The sequence below is a fragment of the Gorilla gorilla genome, chromosome 19, assembly GCF_029281585.2.
Source record: "Gorilla gorilla gorilla isolate KB3781 chromosome 19, NHGRI_mGorGor1-v2.1_pri, whole genome shotgun sequence".
In the NCBI taxonomy this organism is placed as follows: Eukaryota; Metazoa; Chordata; class Mammalia; order Primates; family Hominidae; genus Gorilla; species Gorilla gorilla.
This window is the reverse complement of record NC_073243.2, coordinates 24,445,062-24,465,710: the sequence shown is the minus strand read 5'-3', so window position 1 is coordinate 24,465,710 and position 20,649 is coordinate 24,445,062. Positions and strand designations below refer to the sequence as shown.

The following is a 20,649-nucleotide window of genomic DNA, read 5'->3' as shown; positions in this document are numbered from 1 at the left end:
TTCCAGTGCACTGCCAATACTCTCCAAAATCCAGTCCGTATCCTAAAATATTCAGGTGGCCACATGGGTTTGTAAGCTCCCCCATCCCTCGCTACAGTCCTTTCTGGGGGAGACAAAGGGTCCCCAGCACCAGCATGAATGTCCATGCTGGGGTGCCCCACTGTCACTTTCTGCCCTCTTCTACCCCAAGTACCAGTACACAAAAGTCCTGTGTGATCCCAGGACCAGGACTCTGGGTGCAGGCCTGAGATGCTCTCAGCAGGGCATCTGGCAGGGCTCTGTGCCCTCTGAGTGCCGATAGCCAGAGCTATGCAACATTTCTTGTGCCAAGGACTGGTGAAGCCTGTGGACCCTTCCTCAGAAAAACATTTCCCCATGCTAAAATAAAATATACAGGTCTACAAAGGAAATTAATAATACTGAAACGCTGCTGCCCAAATATCTTTAAAGACCCAGATTGATGGTATGGTTACGTTATGCGAGTGCTTCTTTATTAATGATTATAAATCAGGATCTAGCAGCAGGTCTAGTAACTTCTGTCGTTTTGAGAAGCAATAACCAGCATGAACGATATTTATGATATCTGCACCAGCTAGAATGTGATGTGTAAACCGCTGTGACTTCTGCCAGTGACCACGGTGCAGGCTCGGCCGCATGCGGCGGTCTGCGGCCTCTCTTTGCCATGGAGGAAATGCTAAATTTTCAGTTAGAGGCGAATGGAAATGAAGATGTGATTCTCCCCCACGCCCAGCTCCCGGGCCCCCTGCATTCTGCTTGTGCGCCCCTGTGCCCAAGCCTCCTTCTGTATCCCCAGCATCTGGCTCCTTCCTTCTCTGCAGCCCCAGGAAGGAGTGACAACCCCTCAGCCTCGAAGGTGTTGGGCTGGCGGGCAGCTGGTGGACAAGTAGAAGGAGCTCAGTTTTCAGGGTTCCAGGCTTGGGAGAGAGGCATCATTAAAATCTCCTCCATTTGATTCTCAGGGGGAAAGCCACAAAATAGTGTCCTATAGCTCCAGCTTCTTCAATGCAACCCAGGATACCACTCATACGGAGCAGAGCCCGGACAGCGGTTAGAGGAGTCTGGGCTTTCCAATGCCCCTTCCCCATTAACCCACCCCACCACCCCACCACCCAGCAAAAGCGGGAAATGAGAAGCGAAGGGGGCGGTTTACCTTCAGGCTCCTCCACGCTGCTGGCTGCAGTCGTCGGCGGCGCTACAGGGATCTCTTTGTGAGGTTCAAGACGGGGGCGAGGGGAGGAGAGTGGTGGAGAGAAAACAAGGTAAGACGACATGATTTTTTGACTTTAGAATGAGCCCAGCACAGACTCCTCCCAACTTCCTGGGACCCTCCCCTCCGTTTCCCACTCCTTGGCTCAAGAGGAGAAAAGTCAGAAGAGCAGAAGCTGGCAGCGGCATCCTGGGCACGTGGCGTTTTTCTCCTTTCATCTGGCAGGGGGATGTGGAGAGAAGGCAGGAGTGAGGCGGCAACACAGAGCCTGGCCTTGCCCCCACCCCCTGGGCCTGGCATCAACTCAGCTCCACCCTTGGGGGTATGGAGAGAGGCTTCCCCAGGCCACTCTGCTCATCGTGATGTGGCTACCTGGGCCCTGCTCATCTCTAAGCTCAACTCACAGGTGGAGAAGGATCCATGGCAGGGTAGCACGCAAAGGGCTGGAAACCTGCCCAAAGGGAAAGGTTTCTCCCACATGCAGAGAAGTGTTGGCAGCACGGCCCAGGTTCCTACAGCCTCACATCTCAAGCGCTAAGGCATTTTCTTAATGGGCAGAATGGGACTGAGAGTGCGGATCCAAGGGCCTCATAAAAGCATGTGATCGTTTTGATTATTCTCTATCTAATACAGCACTTTGGCCAGGTGCAGGGGCTCACATCTGTCGTCCCAACACGTTTGGGGCCCAAGGTGGGAGGATGGCTTGAGGCCAGGAGTTTGCAACCAGCCTGGCCAACAAAGCAAGACCTTGCCTCTACAAGAAATAAAACAAATCAGCCAGGCGTGGTGGCACGCACCTGTAGTCCCAGCCACTCAGGAGGCTGAGGCAGGGGGATTCCTTGAGCCCAGGAGTTTGAGGTTGCAGTGAGCTATGATGGTACCACTGCACTCCAGCCTGGGCAACAGAGCAAGATCCTGTCTCAAAAAGTATATATAATAATAAATATTTAAAAAGCAGTTGGTTCCTACTACTTCCCGGACCCCACCCTGTGCTCAAGAAAAGAGAGGCAGTTCAGCCAGTCCCCACTGCTCATCGGTTCAGCAGCTTGGCACTGAAGCTCAGGCTTCCTCTTTCTGAACAAGGCCAAACCATGGACCAGGAGTCCCTAAGAGGAAGGGACTCACTTCCCCTGGTGAGTGACCATGAACCCCACTGACTCTAGCCACCATCTGATTCTTTGCAGTAAAACTGACTCCCTAGATTCTAGATGAGCTAGGACTTGAGGCTTGGTGGATGGACATGGGCTACTCAGGCCGGGGGCAAATCTGAGAGGCACCGGAGGCATCCTCTGCTCCTTTAGGAAGAACAAGTGGGGGACACAGCCCTCAATTTGGGGTCAAATCTTGCTCCCAGGCAACTGTATTAGCAACAACAAACCATAGGTGCCCTATCACAATGGGTTATTAGGAAGCTGGCCCTAAAAAGCCACCTGGTCCCAGCAGGAACATCCTGGAGGCAACATCTGAATGGTCCAGTCTAATCCTGCAAGTCCACAAATGGAGCCGAAGCCAATGGCCACAGAGTCATTGCGACCACCCAACCTCAGTGCCTGAGGTCAGCCTGGCTCTGGGATGCACACGCAGGGCCCATGGCTGCCCAAGCTGGGACAAAACAGGGCACGAGTCCCCCAGGCACTGTCTGGGCACCTGTAGCTCTTCCATTGGGAAGAGCAAGCGAAAATTCCAGGATGGAGCCCCAGGCTGTCCAAGGAGGGACAATGCTCTCGCCAGGCATCAGCCCACCCTTTGTGAGAGGAGGAGAGAAGGCACAGGCTGGGAAATGAGAGTTCCCAAGGCTTCAGCCTCTGATTCAGAAACACCAGCTCTCGTGTCTAGGCTTGATTTTTCCACCTGGGGATTTGAAATGTTGGTTCCAACCATTTCTGAGCAACCTGAGAACTCCTAATTCCCTGAAGAAGGGAGACCTCAGTTTTCCCCCCATGTTTTCCGAACCCCAGCTGTCTAAAAATGTTCACCTTGCAGAATCTGGATGGACAGAAGGATTTTGACAAACTGTGAGGCTGACCATTGGAGGTTGTTGTGAAGCTATTTCAACCTGCTCTGCCCTGGATGGGTGCTGAGCCCCCTCTACCAAGGCTTGGACCCTGGTCATTTGCTATTAGCGAGCCCCTGCGAACAGCTGTACGGAACGCCTCAGGGTTGCTATCATCCTTCATTAGGGACACAGGTGCCGTGCATGGAAGCCCTGCCCAGCTCCTCTCGAAGGCCCTGGGCTGTCCGTCCTTTCTGTTCTGAACCCACCAGTGGCAGAGGGAATGCCGGCATTCCGGCAATAGTGACAACAGCACTCCTGGAATGGGCCCACCCAGATCCAGGGTCCAGGTGGACAGTGAGAATAGGGCCAGTGCTGAGGAGAGGGGCTTGCTTTTCCCCAGAAACAGGAGACTCAGTGTTTGTCAGGATAGACAGCCTCAGACAGGCTGGCTCTGCTGAGCCCCCAGTGGCTTCTGCAAGAACTCTATGAGCTTGGGGGGTCTCCCACGTGGACTCACTGAGCATGAGGCCTTGAATGCAGGAATGCACATTGAAGACAGAACCCACTGAATGGGCCAGGCGCGGTGGCTCATGCCTGTAATCCCAGCGCTTTGGGAGGCCAAGGTGGGTGGATCACCTGAGGTCAGGAGTTCAAGACCAGCCTGGCCAACATAGCGAAATCCCATCTCTATTAAAAAGACAAAAACCAGCAGGGCATGAAGGCTTGCGCCTGTAATTCCAGCTACTTGGAAGGCTGAGGCAGGAGAATCACTTAAACCTGGGAGGCAGAGGTTGCAGTGAGCTGAGATCGTGCCACTGCACTCCAGCCTGGGCGACACAGTGAGACTCAAACAAACAACCAAAAAAGGAACCCACTGAACATCAGTGACTAGCATCCTCAAAAGCTCACTGTCCCCCACAAAGCCAGAGACTTGAAAAGCAGGGTGCCCCACACATACTTATGCAGGGGGCGATGGGAGAGCGGCTCTGCTGGTAGCCTTTGGCGCAGCGGTTGCAGGTGATACCCGTCACGCCGTCCTTGCAGGGACACTGGCCGGTGGTTTGGTTGCAGGTTTTGCCAGCAGCACCCACAGGGTGGCAATCACAGGCTGCAGAGAACACAAAATGGGAGGGTCAGACAAGGGGGAAGCGGCCAGTGCATCCCCGCAGAGCCTTCCCTACCCAGGGCTGCCTCCATGGACCCTGCCCTGGAGGAAGAGCAGCGATGGGGAGCAGGCCCAGCCAAGCCCAAACGCACTCCGGAAGCTCTGACACTGGCCACCCACCTACCTGGAAACGGAGAATAAAAACCAAAATGGACCGACCTGAAGAGACTGCTTTGGCAGCAGGAAAGTGAAGTGCAGGAGCCCTTTGGAAGCCCAGGAGGAAGGCTTTCAAATACCTTCTCGGGAAGGCAGAGCCCGTAGCCCTCATCACGCCTGGGTGGAGGAGTCAGGATGGGGGGATAAACCTTCCCTTGATAGGGTCAGCTTATGCGTTTTCACTCTGTCCTCAACCAGCTCCCTGCCCCCAAGTTTTCTTGCCAACCCAGGGCATGGGAGGAGTGGGGTTTGAGGCCTGGTGAAGCTCTGGGGTTTGCCAGGTTAGAGGGAGTCACAGGGAGGGGTGGCTCCCCCAGCTGCTGCCCCCCAACACCTGACCCTACTTTGCAGCCAGGCAGCCTTCTGAATCACAAAACCCATAAACTGTAGCACTAGAGAGGGTCACGGTGATCATTTAGCTTAAAGCCCTGATTAAATGTGCAAACAAAGACGGGAGAGGTAAAGGAAACTCCCAGAGCCTCACAGGAAGGGAACGGCCAGGCTGGGAGCTGAAGCAAGGCCAGGATTCTCAAGCCAGCAACTACGGCTCCACAGAGCAGGCCCCCCACCCTCCTCCTGGGCTTGAAAGGGTGGAGAGGTGGGGTTGCCCACCCTGTCATGCTTCACGGAGGCTCTGTCGCTGTGTCCCAAGAAGCCAATTCTGGTAAGAGAGTAGCCACAGGACCTCAGGAGGATGTCCCGCCAACACAGATGCTCAGGGCAAGAACAGCTATACCTGTAGGCAGAGGACACCAGCGTTCCCCGCTAAGTCCTGCCTCCCTGAAGCTAGGCGGTGGCCTCAGAGCGTGGTGGGGAAGGGGAACACCGAAGGAAGAAGGCAAATGTCCTGCCCATGCCCCATCCCGGAGGCTGGAGGTGGGGAGTCGTCTGCAGCAAGGCGTCCGGCAGCAATTCCAGGTGTCCCCTCGTGGCTGCTAATCTGTTCCTCCTCCAAAAGGACCAAAAAACCCAAGAATGCAAGTGAGAGCAGAGGCTCTGAAGGAGCCAGAATAGAACTTCCCAGCAAGCACTGCTGGGCGTGAGCACGGGAGTCTGTGGCTCAAAACACGACCTCTCCCAGCCCAGCCGGCCTCGGGCCCAGGAGTGGCCAATGAGGAGAATTAGGAAGAGGAGGGAGGGAGGAAGGTGGAGAAGAGAAGAATGTGAGGAATTGTTGAAGTTGTGTCTGGACATGCAAAACCTCCTGGAATCACTCAGAGTGAAGGTCCCAGGGGTGCCCCCATCAGGTGGGAGGAGGGTGGGGGCACAGGCCCTGGCACGGGGGCAGCCTACAGGGCTCCCTGCCTGTAGGCTGATGGAACTGCTCCAGTCTTGCTGCTGCTTCTTATAAATAGAAGTAATGCTGGGGTTTTTTTGTTTTCTTTTGAGATGGAATTTTCTTGTTGCCCAGGCTAGAGTGCAATGGCGTAATCTCGGCTCACTGCAACCTCCGCCTCCCGGGTTCAAACGATTCTCCTGCCTCAGCTTCTCGAGTAGCTGGGATTACAGGTGCCCACCATCACACCCAGCTAATTTTGTTGTATTTTTAGTAGAGATGGGGTTTTAACACGTCAGCCAGGCTGGTCTCGAACTCCTGACCTCAGGTATCTGCCCACCTTGGCCTCCCAAAGTGCTGGGATTACAGGCGTGAGCCACTGCGACCAGCCAGAAGCAATGCCTTTTGTTAGGAAATTGTCTTCTTAGATGTACCCTAAATTCAAGTTCATTCTCTGTTGTTTGTCTCTCTCGACAGTAAGAAAAGATCCAGCCTTGACGGCCCATGGAGACGTGCAGAAGAGGCGGCGGCGAGGAGGGGAGGCTGGAGAGGGTCTCTGACCTTTCCCTATAGTCTCTTAAATTCCTCCGTGGTAGGAAGGGAGATGGAGCATGGGCAGTGCCTCTAAGTCGGCCGTGCGAATGCAAAGGGCCACAGCACAGGCTCCTACTGTCTTCGAAGCCCCTGATGCAAGTGTGAGCATCAGGGCCTCAGGCCGGCTGACCTCCCTTAGCCAGCTGGTAATCCTAAGATTCGTGCCAAGACATTCTCCCCTCCGAGCTGATGGAACACAGCTGTGCACCAGTAACTTCTGGATCCTTGGATTTGGCTGAAGGGAGGTCACCGAAGGTTGCTCGGTCACTGCACGTTCAGAGCCAAGTCACACGTGGACACCCTCATTGGCCCAGGTTGTCTTTATCTTGGCAGCGGCCGACCCAGAGCAGACTCTGGGTGGAGTCAGGATGGTGCATTGTTCTCCCCCACAGCCCCTCACAGCCAGTGACCTGCTTAGCTGCCTGGGCTGGCACCAGCTGAGGTCTGGCGGAGTGAGGGCCGTCCTCGGTAATGGCAGGGCCACTGTGTCTGCTGGGTGCGGGAGACACTTCCTAAGGGCCCACTCTTTGGTTCAACATGAGCTGATGCTTGCTCCTGGGTTTCCAAATCTTTCTAAGATTCTGCAAGAATCTGACCTATTCCTCTGGTTTATGGAGGCAGCAGGCTGACTTATGTTTCCCCACCAGCAGATCATTGTTCTAGGAAGGGAGGCAATCAGGGTCCCAAAGGGGCTACCCAAGGCAGAGTATTCTTCAGCAGTAGCTGCCCCGTGCCAACTCCTGCAAACTCCTTAGCACATTCACACTCTCTCATACGTGTCGAATCCCTTGGTCCTTGCAACAGCCCTCTGAAATGTGCATGACAGCACAGAGGAGACCACGGACCAGAAAAGACAACTGCAGGAGAAGGCTGGGGGCTGTGTGGAGAGGTGGAAAGGGCCTGGATCTCTGAGGGAACTACCCTTTCTAAATGGCCCCCTTTGTATTTCTTGTTCTGCAAGGAGAAATAAGCTCCTATCTTATAATATGAAGTGGGTTTTCTGTTACCTGTACCCAGTGCAATCCTAACAGACTTGCCTGGAATTCATTCTCAATCTCCAGCCAAAGGAGATTACCCAAAGAACTTTTCCTAAAAATTCACAAATCGAGATGGCCCCCATTATACCTGTGCAAAGTCTGAGTTTCAAGGTGTAGGGAGAGTTGACAGATGGCAATGCCATACTATGGCCTGGAAAGGGAGAATGTGACTGGCAGTGCCAAAGGAAGAGAGGCTGAGCCCAAGGGAAGACTCAGGCCCTGGCCTTGAGGAAGAGGAAGTCAAAAGCATCCTGCTGTAGTCCCTTGCTGAAATATACACAGACACAGACACATCAAAGTTCCTTACTAACACACAGAGACTCACACATATTCCCAGAAACACACAGATACAAGCAGACTCCTACTAATTCTCTCTCCCTCGCTCTCATCTACATACATTGACTCACAAACACACGGATTCTTATCTACAAACTCACCCACACACAGACATATACTCAGATCCACAAAGCCACACACACAGACACAGACACACAGGGCCACAGGGGGCAGGGGACGGGAGGTGTGGAGTGAGCTGGGGAGAAGGTGGCAGTTAGGTGAGTGGAGGTCTTTTCCTTTGCAGGGGAGGTGGTGGGGGGGTCCGGTGAGGGAGACAAAGAGAGAGCCTCCCTAATTCCTCTGAGAACGTGGTCTGGGTCAGAACATCTTCCGCCATAGGAAGCCGCTGGGTGGCTCCCATGTCCCTGGAAGTCAGCCACTTTTTTCAGAGGGAGGTCAATCCCTTCCATGGCAGGTCACCCCGTGTGCAAGGTGCAGGCAGCACCTGGCCATGGGAAACAATCTACCCGGGGATTTTTTCCATAAAGAGAAAGGTGAGGCCAGACGGAAGCCCAGGTCCCTGAGAACACGGCAGGATCAGGTTTCCCATGAAACCGCAGGCTGGAGAGCCTCCCAGTGAGGCAGAGAACCCACGCGGTCCTTGCTCTGGGTCATGAGACAGGGACAGACAGCTCAGGTGACCCATGCGCTTTCAGACAGGTAAGAAGGGATCCAGGTCTGGCCCCCCACCCTCCCAGTGACCCTGGGTTAGTGCCTTTCTCTCTCTGGACCACCGGTGGCTCACCTGTAAGGACAGAGGTCTCCCTCTAAAGTCCCACTGAAGTGACTTACAACTTAACAGGCTAAGGTTTTTGTCTCCCTGCTGGGTCCAAAGGAACCAGGGCAGCAGCCCCCACCCTTTGACCATCGCCCCTTCTGCTGCCGTTCCTCAGCGTCTTGGCAAGAGGGCAGGGGAAAGGGCTCCTGTTGCAGGGCACACCGGGCCTTCCGTACACCCTTACTGCTGGCCCTGCCTGCACCAGCACCCACCTGCATGGTGCCAGAATCTTGTTGAGACTTGGTTTGTCGGTGAAGAGAGGGAGTATCCAGGGACTTCCGAGAGCCCTGGCAAAGCTGACCTGGATGGCAGGTGGTTCTCATCCTCAGTTTCTTGTGCCCAAGTAGCTGCCTTTTCCCACTCCCTCTGACACTCTCTGAAGGGATCCCTGAAGGCTCCTGGGCTCTGCCAGGGAGGAGACACACTCCTGAGCCTGGCACCCTCTCCACTGAAGCACATACTAAGGCTTTCCAGAAGTCTGTCCTGGGCTCCTATCCAGAGGTCTGGCTACTTTTCCTGAGGACTTTGGCTCCAGGGGCTCTTGAGGTCAGGCAGGACCTTCAAATGGCAGTGATCCAAGGCCACGTGCCCATAGAGGACAGGAAAGCCAGCTTGGCATGAGCTCCTCTGGAGCAGCTTCAGGTAGGACAGGGGAGACAGGACAGCCACAGCCCCACCCTCACTTCAGACACCACCACAGCCACCACCCAGGCCTCTGGCCAGTCCTGAAGTTCAGCTTCTGGCCTGACCTTGTGCTATGGGCTAAACTGTGTACTCCCTGCCACACACAATGCTGATGAGGAAACTCTAATCCCCAGTACCTCAAAGTTGGATGTATTTGGACATAGGGGCTTCAAAGAGCTGATTAATTTAAAGTGAGGTCACTGGGGTGGAACCCGATCCAACATGACCGGTGTCCTTATTAGAAGAGGGCATCGGGATACAGATGCCCAGTGGAAAGACCCTGTGAAGACACAGGGAGAAGACAGTTATCTGCAAGCCAAGGAAAGAGGCCTGGAGCAGATGTTTCTTGGAACAAAACCAGCCCTGCTGACACCTTGATCTTGGACTTCCAGCCTCCAGAACTATGAGACATAAACTTCTGTTGTTTAAGCCAATCAGTCTGAGGCACTTTGCAGCCTGCACTGACTAACACACCTGTGTGGAGCCTCAGGTAAGCATCTTCTTCTCCAGGAGACCCTCCTAGGCCTGTCGTGTACTCATGGGAAGGAAGACTGCCCCACCACGCCACCAATCAGCTCTTTCATCCCCTGGCTCCCTGTGGAAGTCACCACCTTTGCTGGAAGAGGAAAACCTTCTCCATGGCAGGCCATGTCTCTGAGGGTCCCCAAAACCCCCACAGGCCAGCAGAGCAGCTCTCGGCTTCCATGATCTCTAGAACCCCCGCTGGCTCTGATTCCCAACAGGTCTCACAGCTCACAGACCATCTGAGGGCTGTTCTCAAAAGGGCACTGGCAGAGGCCTTGAGCAGGAAGTGCTGCAGGTCCTAAGAGCCCTCGGAAGGCTGGCACGAGGTCAGAGAAGGGAGGCCGGCCCCATCAGCAGCCCCCTCCTCACCTGTACAGCAATGAAGGAGGTGCCCTCTGTTCCAGTCCAGAAGAAGAAAGGGCTCACACAGCAAGTGCTGAAGGCATCCCTCCCAAAGTCTGATGGGAAACTCCCTTCCTAGTCCTCACAAGACTTCCAAGGGACAGAGGAACGCAACAGACAGAGAAACCACCCTGCCCTGAATCCCGGGACATTACCCCAGCAGTGAATGTGGAAATCTTGCCAAGTTTCCCCAGGGAGGGCTGATCCCTGGAGCCAATTGTGAGACACCATGTGACTCCAAGGCCTACAGCTCATGCCAAAGGGCTGCATCTGCCTGTGGCCCTCCTGGGCTGGGGGAGCCAGTCTTCTCTGCTTTGAGTAGGATCAGTCTGCATAGGTGGACGCCATCCACAAAGAACGTAGGGGTAGACAAGGCCCTGTGGACAGGCCCCACGGCGTGGGCCAGGCTGCTCCCTGGCTGCTGTGGAGGTCAGGGAGGGTGACTGCAGCAGCTTGCTTGGTGCAGTGAGGACAGTCCAAAGAGTCAGCAAGGGCCAGCATCTTCAGAAAAAAGCAGGATCCAGAGGCTCCCCAGATCCCCATATCTCTGGTGGGTGTCAGGCCTCTTGGGGCAAGCCTGGTGGGACCCTCACTAGAGGTGACACTGGAGAGAAGATGATGTCAGGCACAAAGAGGTGTCCAAGCACCCATTTCTTCCCCACTCCCCAAAACAGGAGTGAAGGATCAGCAACCAAAAGAAGTAACACAGGAAAACCAGCAGGGCATTCTGGAATGGAGCGGACCTAATGTAAGGTGGCGGCGAAGACACCAGGCAGGCAGGGCTTTTGGGGGCAGGGCAGACAGAGAGGCCAGGGGAGGGGAGGGAGTGCTGACCCAGGGAGACTGGTCTCTAAGTGAGTTCAGAGCTTTGAGGTATGGGAGATGGGGAACAAGGAGGCCCAAAGACGCAGTGTCAGAGAGCCCTAGGGAAGGAGTTTCTTCTTATTGCTATTATCATTTAATTTGCATAGAGTAAAATTCACTTTTTTTGGTGTAGTCTTATGGGTTTTTATCATGTGCATACATTTTTTTTTTTTTTTTTGAGATGTAGTTTCACTCTTGTTGCCCAGGCTGGATGCAATCTTGGCTCACTGCAACCTCCGCCTCCCAGGTTCAAGTGATTCTCCTGCCTCAGCCTCCTGACCTCAGGTGATCTACCCGCCTTGGCCTCCCAAAGTGCTGGGATTACAGGCATGAGCCACCGCGCCCAGCCCTCATGGTAGTTTTAACCTGCAGTTCTCTAATGACTAAGGACGTTCCATGTATTTATTTGTGATCTGCCCATCTTTGATGATGTTTCCATTCAAGTGTTTTGCCCATGTTTAATTGGGTTGTTTGTTTCCTTGCTGTTGAATTTTGAGAGTCGTTTACATCTTTGGGATTCAAGTCCTCCATCAGATGTGGGATGTGCAAGTATCTTCTCTTCATCTGTGGCTTGTCTTACAGAAGGAGCTTCTTCTTTTTTTTTTTGAGACGGAGTCTCGCTCTGTCACCCAGGCTGGAGTGCAGTGGTGTGATCTCGGCTCACTGCAAGCTCCGCCTCTCGGGTCATGCCATTCTCCTGCCTCAGCCTCCCGAGTAGCTGGGACTACAGGCACCCACTACCACGCCCAGCTAATTTTTTGTATTTTCACCATGTTTCCCAGGATGGTCTCAATCTCCTGACCTCATGATCTGCCCTCCTTGGCCTCCCAAAGTGCTGGGATTACAGGCGTGAGCCACCGCACCCCGCCCAGAAAGTGCTTCTTAAAAGGTTAGCCTGGCCGGGTGCAGTGGCTCACACCTGCAATCCCAGCACTTTGGGATTACCAGGTGGGCGGATCACCTGAGGTTGGGAGTTCGAGACCAGCCTGACTAACATGGTGAAACTGCGTTTCTACTAAAAATACAAAATTAGCCAGGTGTGGTGGTGCATGCCTGTAATCCCAGCTACTCAGGAGGCTTAGGCAGGAGAATCACTTGAACCCGTGAGGCAGAGGTTGTGGTGAGCCGAGGTCACGCCATTGCACTCCAGCCTGGGCAACAAGAGCGAAACTCCGTCTCAAAAAAAAAAAAAAAAAAAAAGTGAGCCTGATACATTACTCAGTTAACTCTTCTCCTTCCAGCCTTCCAGTGCTCTGAGAATGGGACCCACCTCCTCTCCAGACACCAAGGAGCTGACTCTTCCCACCCCTTCCTCTCTCTCTTCCCTTCTGACCAAGGGCCCACCAAGCCCTTTCCTGCTTCCAGACTTTGGTTCTTCCTGGAATGTTCTTCCCTCAGCTTCCTTGTGGTTGTTTCCTCCCCACACCCCAGGTCTCATCTCAGATGTCCTGTCCGCGAGAAGCCCCTCCAGGGCCACCTTGTAGCGCAGCTTGCCCAGTTACTCTCTCCTTCCGCCCTGCTGCTTTCCTCCATGTAACTCACCACAATCCATCATTATCTTCCTTTTTCTTCTTTGTTTATTGTCAACCTCCCATCAGAAAGCAAGCTCCAAGGGCCCATGTCTAGCATGCAATAAGCGTTACACAAACATGTGGTGAATCAAATGAACAAACAATCTTGTTACCAATCTGGATGTAACTCAGGCCAATCTGCCGTCCTTTCCTGGTGGGGAGAGGGGGGCATGTTGCTGCCCCTGCACATCTGGAGGAAAGAATGAGGGGGCAGGTGGGATGACGGTCCCCTCACATCCTAGGTCATCCGCAATCCAATGCCCCTGCACTCTCCACTCTTACATTCTCTGTGTTAACAAGGGAGGGAGGATCACTGAAATCTGAAGATAATCCCCAAAAGTCATTTCAGCTGTCTGTGTCAACCTCCTCTGAAGCTATGCTTTCCTTTGCCCCAGCAGTTGCTAACGAGGCACAAAAGAATAAATGTTTCAAGTTGCACAACCTATCCTTTCCCTGCCACTTTCGGATCAAGGTGCAGACGGCAGGAAGTTGGGGGGAGGGGAGCCCCGTAATCCCAAACTGGGTTATTTGACACTCCGTGATCTAGTTAACTATAGTCTTCCTGCACCTGTTTTACAGCCAAGGAGAAAAGCACAGGTCTTGCAAATGATTCCCAGTGTGTGTGTGTGAGTGTGTGTGTGTGTGTGTGTGTGTCACAAGAGCTGGGGGCAGGAATAGGGCTGTATGACACAGTGGGGGAGGAGCAGGAACCTGGGTCCTCTGTCTGTGCCGCAGGTGAGGCAGCTCAGGCCAGCTCAGGCCTCCCAACAGCCCTAAGTCCCAGTCCAGTCAAGGAGTCCCTCAGATGCTGCCTGGTCTTCCTTGGCACTTCCAGAGCCAAATCTGGATGTGCACAGCCTGTCCCCACCTCTCTGTGCTGGGTCTCCACAAGCAGCTGCTGGGCACATCTCTGCCCTTCGACTTGTCATCTTTGCTCCCAAAGCATGGAAATCCTTTATTGAGAGTGTGCAACAGCATTAGGGCCAACCCTTGGGGCCCTGCCCAGTCCTGTGGGAATTGGCTGCCAAGTCCACACTGGGGCTGAGCCCTTCAAGCAAGAGGGGCCGGTTCTCCCGAGGGCCACCACTCACCGAAAGAACCAAAGCAACCAGAGGGTCAAAGGAAGTGTCTCTGCTTTGTGTGTGTGCTGACAATGGCAGAGGGTTCTAGTGTTTCTGTTTTCTCTGACTTGCACAAATAATCATAATAGCTGCCATACATGGAACGCATGCTACATGCCCGGACATCCTCCACATCATCTCATTTAATCTGCACCATAGCCCTAGGAGAGAGGAGGGACTATTCTCCCCATTTGCAGATAAGAAAGCTGAGGCTACTGAGAGTAAATGTCTTGCCTCCAGAGGTGGAGCCTGAACTCTGGTCTGAATAACACCAAGTTCCATGCTTTTCAAAGCTCTGCATCCCAAACCTGTTTACTACCCCCGTGCCACCCGCCCCCGGCCCCATAAGTGCTCTCCTGGCAACAAAAAGCCCAAAAGACACTATTTCCTCAAGTAAAATGCCCTTAACGCTCTGGCCAAACCCAGAACTTCCGTTAACTTGGGGAGCTCAATGATCAGGAGTCTTTTCTGCTCAAGCACAGGAACCCCTGGAGATCCTCCAGGAATTTCTTTTTCTTTTTTTTGAGACGGAGTCTCGCCCTGTCGCCCAGGCTGGAGTGCAATGGTGCGATCTCGGCTCACTGTAACCTCTGCCTCCCAGGCTCAAGCGATTCTCCTGCCTCAGCCTCCCGAGTAGCTGGGATTACAGGCATGTGCCACCACACCTGGCTAATTCTTGTATTTTTAGTAGAGACAGGGTTTCACCATGTTGCCCAGGCTGGTCTCGAAATCCTGACCTCAGGTGATCCACCCGCCTCAGCCTCCCAAAGTGCTGGGATTACAGGCGTGAGCCACCGCACCCAGCCAATCCTCCAGGAATTTCTATGTGGCCTTTGGGGACAACAGTGGTCCTGAGAGATCAGAGAACTCACATCCAGGGAGGTGAAAACGTGGATGGGCCAAGGGTGCCCAGGGAATGAGCACAGCTGGGCCAGGAAGACCCCGTTTGGCACAGTGCGCCACATGCGCCGAGTCACAAGATCAGGGACTCTTTTCATCTGTAAAGACTGCAATCAAACCACCTCCACCTAATTTCCTGGCTCTACCAGCTTTTCTGAGTCACCAGATCACAAACTTCACTGCTACAAAGAATTGTCCTATTATATCAGGTTCTCCTAAGAGGCTGACTACTTAAGAAGCATGTGGAATGTGGAATGTCAAAGCTGGAAGGGATTCAGAGGCCAGCAGCCCGAACATAATCCCACAGACGAGGAGACTGAGGTCTAGAGAGGTCACCAGACTTATCTGATACCCTATAGACTTTGAACATGGAGCCAAATACGTAGGTAAGGTTTTTGATGCTCATGTCTCCCAAGAGAAAAGATGCATCCACATAGACCACAGTTGGAGTGAAACTCTTCCACTGGGAATTCTCTCTCCCAAATGCAGTATCTAAGGTGTCAGTTTCTCCCAGTAGCTACTAACCTTACCTGGCCGTAATGAAGCCCACTCCTTGCCTTGGGGTCTCTGTCCTCAAAGCTGGAGCCGCTCCAGCCACTAAGTACCTTCCTGCCTCAGATGACCAACCCTTTTCCCTGCACCCCCCACAAAAAAACATGAAAGTGTAAATACAGGTAATGGAAATGTGACAGGGGACCCACATATTAAAGGGTGCCCCTGAGGCTTTTATAGGGTGGGTGGATAATGCCTTAGAGTCAGGAAGACCAAGAAGGGTGGGGGCCCGGGAACTTTGCTGTGCTGTGAATAAATCCACAAATGATCAGATCTAAATACACATATTCACACACACACACGTGCAAGCACTATCTATCTGGCACCGATGACTGTCTGATCTTGTGCCTTAATCAGGCTACACTAGCTAAGCTCCCAGCCTTGCCCAGTAAGATTTTTTTTTTTTTTTTGAGATGGAGTTTCACTCTCGTTGCCCAGGCTGGAGTGCAATGGCGCAATCTCGGCTCACTGCAACCTCTGCCTCCTGGGTTCAAGCGATTCTCCTGCCTCAGCCTCCCAAGTAGCTGGGATTACAGGCATGCGCCACCACGCCCAGCTAATTTTGTATTTTTAGTAGAGACAGGGTTTCTCCATGTTGGTCAGGCTAGTCTCAAACTCCTGACCTCAGGTGATCCGCCCGCCGTGGCCTCCCAAAGTGTTGGGATTACAGGCAGGAGCCACCGTGCCCGGCCAGGATTTTTAAATTTAAAAAATTTAAATGCCCTACCTCCCAGTTTTCATCAAGATAATCATAAAAAACATTTAAATTCATTGATGATCAATCTATCTCCTCAAAAGAATAAACCTGGGGTCTAGGCTGCCTACAAGTCTTCCCTTAATGCTACAAAGAGCAACTCACCATCCTCATTTCTTATTCTCTGTGGTTCTCAGTGTTGGTTACACATTAGAATCTCCAGGGGAGCTTTTCCAATTCCAAATGCCCAGATCGCATCTGGACCCATTAATTAAACCAGAATTTCTGGGGGTGGGATCCAGGCGGCAGTAGTTTCAAATCTCCCTAAATGGTTCCAATGCGCAGCCAAGGGTGAGACTCACAGCATAAGTTACAGACAAATAATGCTGATGACGCCATACAGTGAAGGTGGAGAATCACGAATGAGAAAGTCATGGGGAGTCCCCTGCACACAGTGACCCAAGGAAACACAGGGGGCAAGACTGTGGTGTTCATTTCCTCCCCATCCAGCAACTCTCGGCTGAGCTGCCGAAAGAAATAAGGGGTGGACGGAAGTAGCAAGAACGTCCTAGCAAAGATGTGAGCACGATTGCATGCTTTTGCCCTGGCTAATTATTGCATCTTCTTGCTTGGGACTCAAGCACCTTCCTAGCCTTCATTCAACCACACGAACTGTGGGCTTGAAAGGGGGAAAGACAATGAGAGAAGGAAACAGGCAGCTCAGTGAGATGGAAATGCAAGCCCTTTGTATGGGGATGCTGGATGCAGTGGTTAATTTCTTAATTCTCATCACAATTCGGTTCACGGGAGACTCCTGGAATGTCTTTATCCATCACAGATGGTTTGGGAAAATGATAAATTAATATTGTTATCAATGGGGGCAGGGCTGAAATGGTTAAATAGCAACGTCGTCTTTGGTCGTCTTTGCCCGCTCTAAAGAGAAAGAGCCCCCAAAGTCCACAAAGAAGACAAATGGTAAACAAAACCTCCTGTCTTTTGACAGACTCCAAGACGAGTATCATTCACAGACCATTCAGCGGAGAAAAGGGAGAAATTTATCTCATCTGACTTTGTATAGGACAACAGCTTGCACCATAACGAGGCCGTCCCAGTGCTGTGAAATCGCACTGAATAGCTGGAGAGTGCAGCCGCCTGTTCCCCGGGTATGTTTATTACAGTCCTTTGTACGCACCAACCCTGCCAGCTCTGGTTTGCTTCTAAACCAGGGGAGGGGAGAAAGAACCCAACAAATTTGTTGCTACGAAACTTCCCAAATGGGTCAACTACATAGTAATGTTTGGAATCTGATGCCCTTACTCCAGGCTGTTCTTGTCTGGGTCCACCCCTGCTCTACACTGGACAAGGTCCAGAGTCAGCCAATCACCAGCAGCATATGGGTGGCCTCGGCCCCCTGCCCAGGCCCTGAAAAGTCTGGGGTAAAGAGGCCCCAGAGGCGGTTCCCAAGCCAATTTGGGAGTCAAGAACCCCTGCCCTTTGTCCCTGTTCCCCTGTGAAATTCATCTGAAACAAAGCAAAGAAGTGCAGCCCTCACCTGAAGGCCTATGATAGGGCTCCCGGAAGTCAATCTCAAAAGATGGGGCCTAACCGGCCAAGCACAGTGGCTCATACCTGTAATCCCAGCACTTTGGGAGGCTGAGGCAGACAGATCACCTGAAGTCAGGAGTTCGAGACCAGCCTGGCCAACATGATGAAACCCCATCTCTACTAAAAATACAAAAATTAGCTGGTTGTGGTGGCATGCACCTATAATCCCAGCTACTCTGGAGGCTGAGGCAGGAGAATTGCTTGAACCCGGGAGACAGAGGTTGCAGTGAGCCGAGATTGCACCACTGCACTCCAGCCTGGACAACAGAGCGAGACTCCATCTCAAAAAAAAAAAAAAAAAAGCCGGAGCCTGGGGGCAGCACCACATCTACAAAATTTCAGAAGCCTCTGAGAGCAAACTGTCAAAGATCAAACCTCGCAAGGAACCATTTCCTTGAACCATCTGGCCCTGGGAATACAAGGCAGGAGGTGCTGGTGGTGGTGGTGGTGGTCATGGTGGTGGTAGTGGTGGTAGTGGAAGGGGGTTGACCAGGAGACCCCTGTGTGAAGATCTCAAGGGTACGCATCCCGCCGGCATCTGAACTTCTCCTAACGATGGTTCCCACTAAGATCTCAGGGTCTCTTTTTGGTGGGAAGTGTCCCATATCCCATAAGAGCATGATACCAGGAAAGGAAAGAGCTGAGGGGAAAGATCTGGACTTTCCAGAGATGTCTTTCCTCACCAATCAGATGGCTGGACTTCTTGGGTCAAATTTTTGCTCACCAATCAGAGAGTAGATATTTTCTTGCCAATCATGAAGCAGAGATCTCTGGGCAATGCTTTTTCTCACCAATCAGAAAGCAGAAACCTCAAAGCACTGTCTTTCCTCACCAATCAGGTGGCAAATATTTTTAAGTGTAGTCTTCTGTCACCAATCAGGTGACAAGTTCCTTGAAGCACTGTCTTTCTTCACCAATCTGATGGCAGTTTCCTTGAAACACTGTCATTCCTCCCCAGTCAAGAGGCACTAAGAGTCCCACCCTTTCCTGCCACATTTCTTCAGTAGAATTTGCCTGTGTCTTTCTGAGTAGAATCCATCCTTAGGTTTTCCCGTCCTGTGAGATATTTTCCCAGGGTTCCCACCAAGGCCGGGGCAGCTGCTGTCCAGGGCTGGGAATGAAAACACAGCCACCTAGGCTGGCCACAATGTGGTAACTCATAAAACAAGAACACATCCTCATTTATTTGCATCTGACCCTCCTAGAAACCAGTAAAGGAAGGTGGGCAATATCATGCCATTCAGCCAGAGTGGCAGACCCCTGGAGAATGGCCTGTGGGTTCCCGGGACCCTGTGGCTTCCTGATGTCTCTACTCTGAGTGGTGAGAGGCTGCAAATGGCTCTTGTCCCTGCCCACAGCAACAGGGGGTAGGTGGAGGTGACCAGGGCCCTGCCACTTCTTGCCTCTCTGGGAAACATACATTTCTAATCGGACAGCAGAAACTGGCATGACAGGAAGTGACCAGTGCCCTTTCTCACCCAGACCTTCTCACTCTCAGGCACAGGACTGCCCACCTGAGTGGCCGCTGTTGGGTAAAATTTCTTGGCTGAACTCCCAAGAAATCTATGTGCAAGCCAGCTGTTTACAAGAGCCCTGGCCTCAATTTCTTCTGTAAAAGAGAGACAACAAACACTGGGCACAGGCAAAGGAGCTGGATACCTTCCAACTATGCTCTCTGGAAGCCCAAAGCCATCTCTCCCGGGGCTTGTCCTGGTCACACCTTTCTGGCATTGCAGATGTTTCTCGGGTCCCTTTGCCTGGGCCACCTTCCCATTCATTCTCTGCTCAGTCTTCTGGGGGATTCTCACCTGAAACCGTGATTTTTTTAAAAATGTGGAAACAGCCCAGCTACCTTTCTGTTCATGTTTCTCTTGGCAACCACCAGAGGCAGCCGTAAGTCCGCAGACACAGAAGGACACCTTGCTTGACCGAGGGAGCCATTCTACTTATGCCTGTGCATTTGGAATCAAAGGGATTTCTCCTGGAGGAGACAGATTGGGAACCTGTTTATTTTATTTTGAGAAAAGTGTTCCACACAAGCAGGGCTGGGTTGGATTCATGGGCCCCGTGCTCAGAAGGGCACCAGCTTGGTTGAAACTCTGCTGTCCTTGTTTCAAAATTCTTAATATCTTTGGAATAAGAAGCCCCCTACTTTGTTTGTTACTTTCTTTTTTTTTTTTTTTCCCAAGATGTTCTTTCTTTTTTTTTTTTTTTTCGAGACAGAGTTTTGCTCTGTCACCCAGGCTGGAGTGCGGTGGCGCGATCTTGGCTCACTACAACCTCCGCCTCCCAGGCTCAAGCTATTCTCCTGCCTCAGCCTCCCAAGTAGCTGGGATTACAGGTGCCCGCCACCACGCCCAGTTAATTTTTGTATTTTTAGTGGAGATGGGGTTTCACCATGTTAGGCAGGCTGGTCTTGAAGTCCTGACCTAGGGTGATCCACCCGTCTTGGCCTCCCAAAGTGCTGGAAGCCCCCTATTTTCATTTTGCACTGGGCCCTGCAAATTATGCAGTCAGTCCTGCACACAAGTGCCCAACATCTGGTGGACTTCCTGTTAAGAAGATGATACTTTTGCTTCATCCACATGCTGAGCAGTGGCCACAGAAGGGTTTCTCTCCTGCAGGACACCACCTGGGCCTGTCTGCCGTGGCTTGGGACCCTGGTGTGTTCGGGTCTACACAAGTCCAGGTCAGGACCCCACCCATGCCGAGGTGTTGCCCATGAGCCCTCAGAGGTAAATATTTTCTTGGGAAGCCATGTTCATGGCAGGCCCTGGCCTTAGGCCACAAGTTTTGCAGCAGGAAAGCCCTGGTTCCTGGAATTCCCAAAAGATTTTGCGGGGTGGGGGGGCCCCGCTTCTCACCCTCCAGCATCACTGAATTCTCTGGCATTTCATCAACTTCTCTGAATCATCTGACCATTGCTTCATTTTTGTTGGTACGAGAAAAACAAACAGCAGAAAGTTAAAACATTAGTGCTTGCTTCAGTGGACGAAAATAGTCTCCCGTCTCCTTTTAATTTTTTTTTGTCCTGAGAAGTAAAGCTATTTGCAGATGGATTAAATGTTCCTTCTGAGACCCTGCCCCTGAAACTGCCGACTTCGCTGTGACTGTACGTGTGTGTGTGTGTGTGTGTGCGTGTGTGTGTGTGTGTGTGTGTGTGCG

General features: G+C 52.5%; 1 protein-coding gene across 2 annotated transcripts in view; it reads right to left on the bottom strand.

Annotated features, from left to right (window-relative positions):
- NTN1 (netrin 1) overlaps nucleotides 1-20,649 on the bottom strand; it is a 219,208-nt gene that overhangs the window by 56,057 nt on the left and 142,502 nt on the right. For both annotated transcript variants that reach the window (XM_031003171.3, XM_055367486.2), the window contains exons 4-5: nucleotides 4,183-4,332; nucleotides 1,172-1,225 (exon numbers count right to left, since the gene is read on the bottom strand). In XM_031003171.3, coding sequence (XP_030859031.1) covers nucleotides 1,172-1,225; nucleotides 4,183-4,332 — 204 coding nt within the window. The remainder of the gene's footprint in view (nucleotides 1-1,171; nucleotides 1,226-4,182; nucleotides 4,333-20,649) is intronic.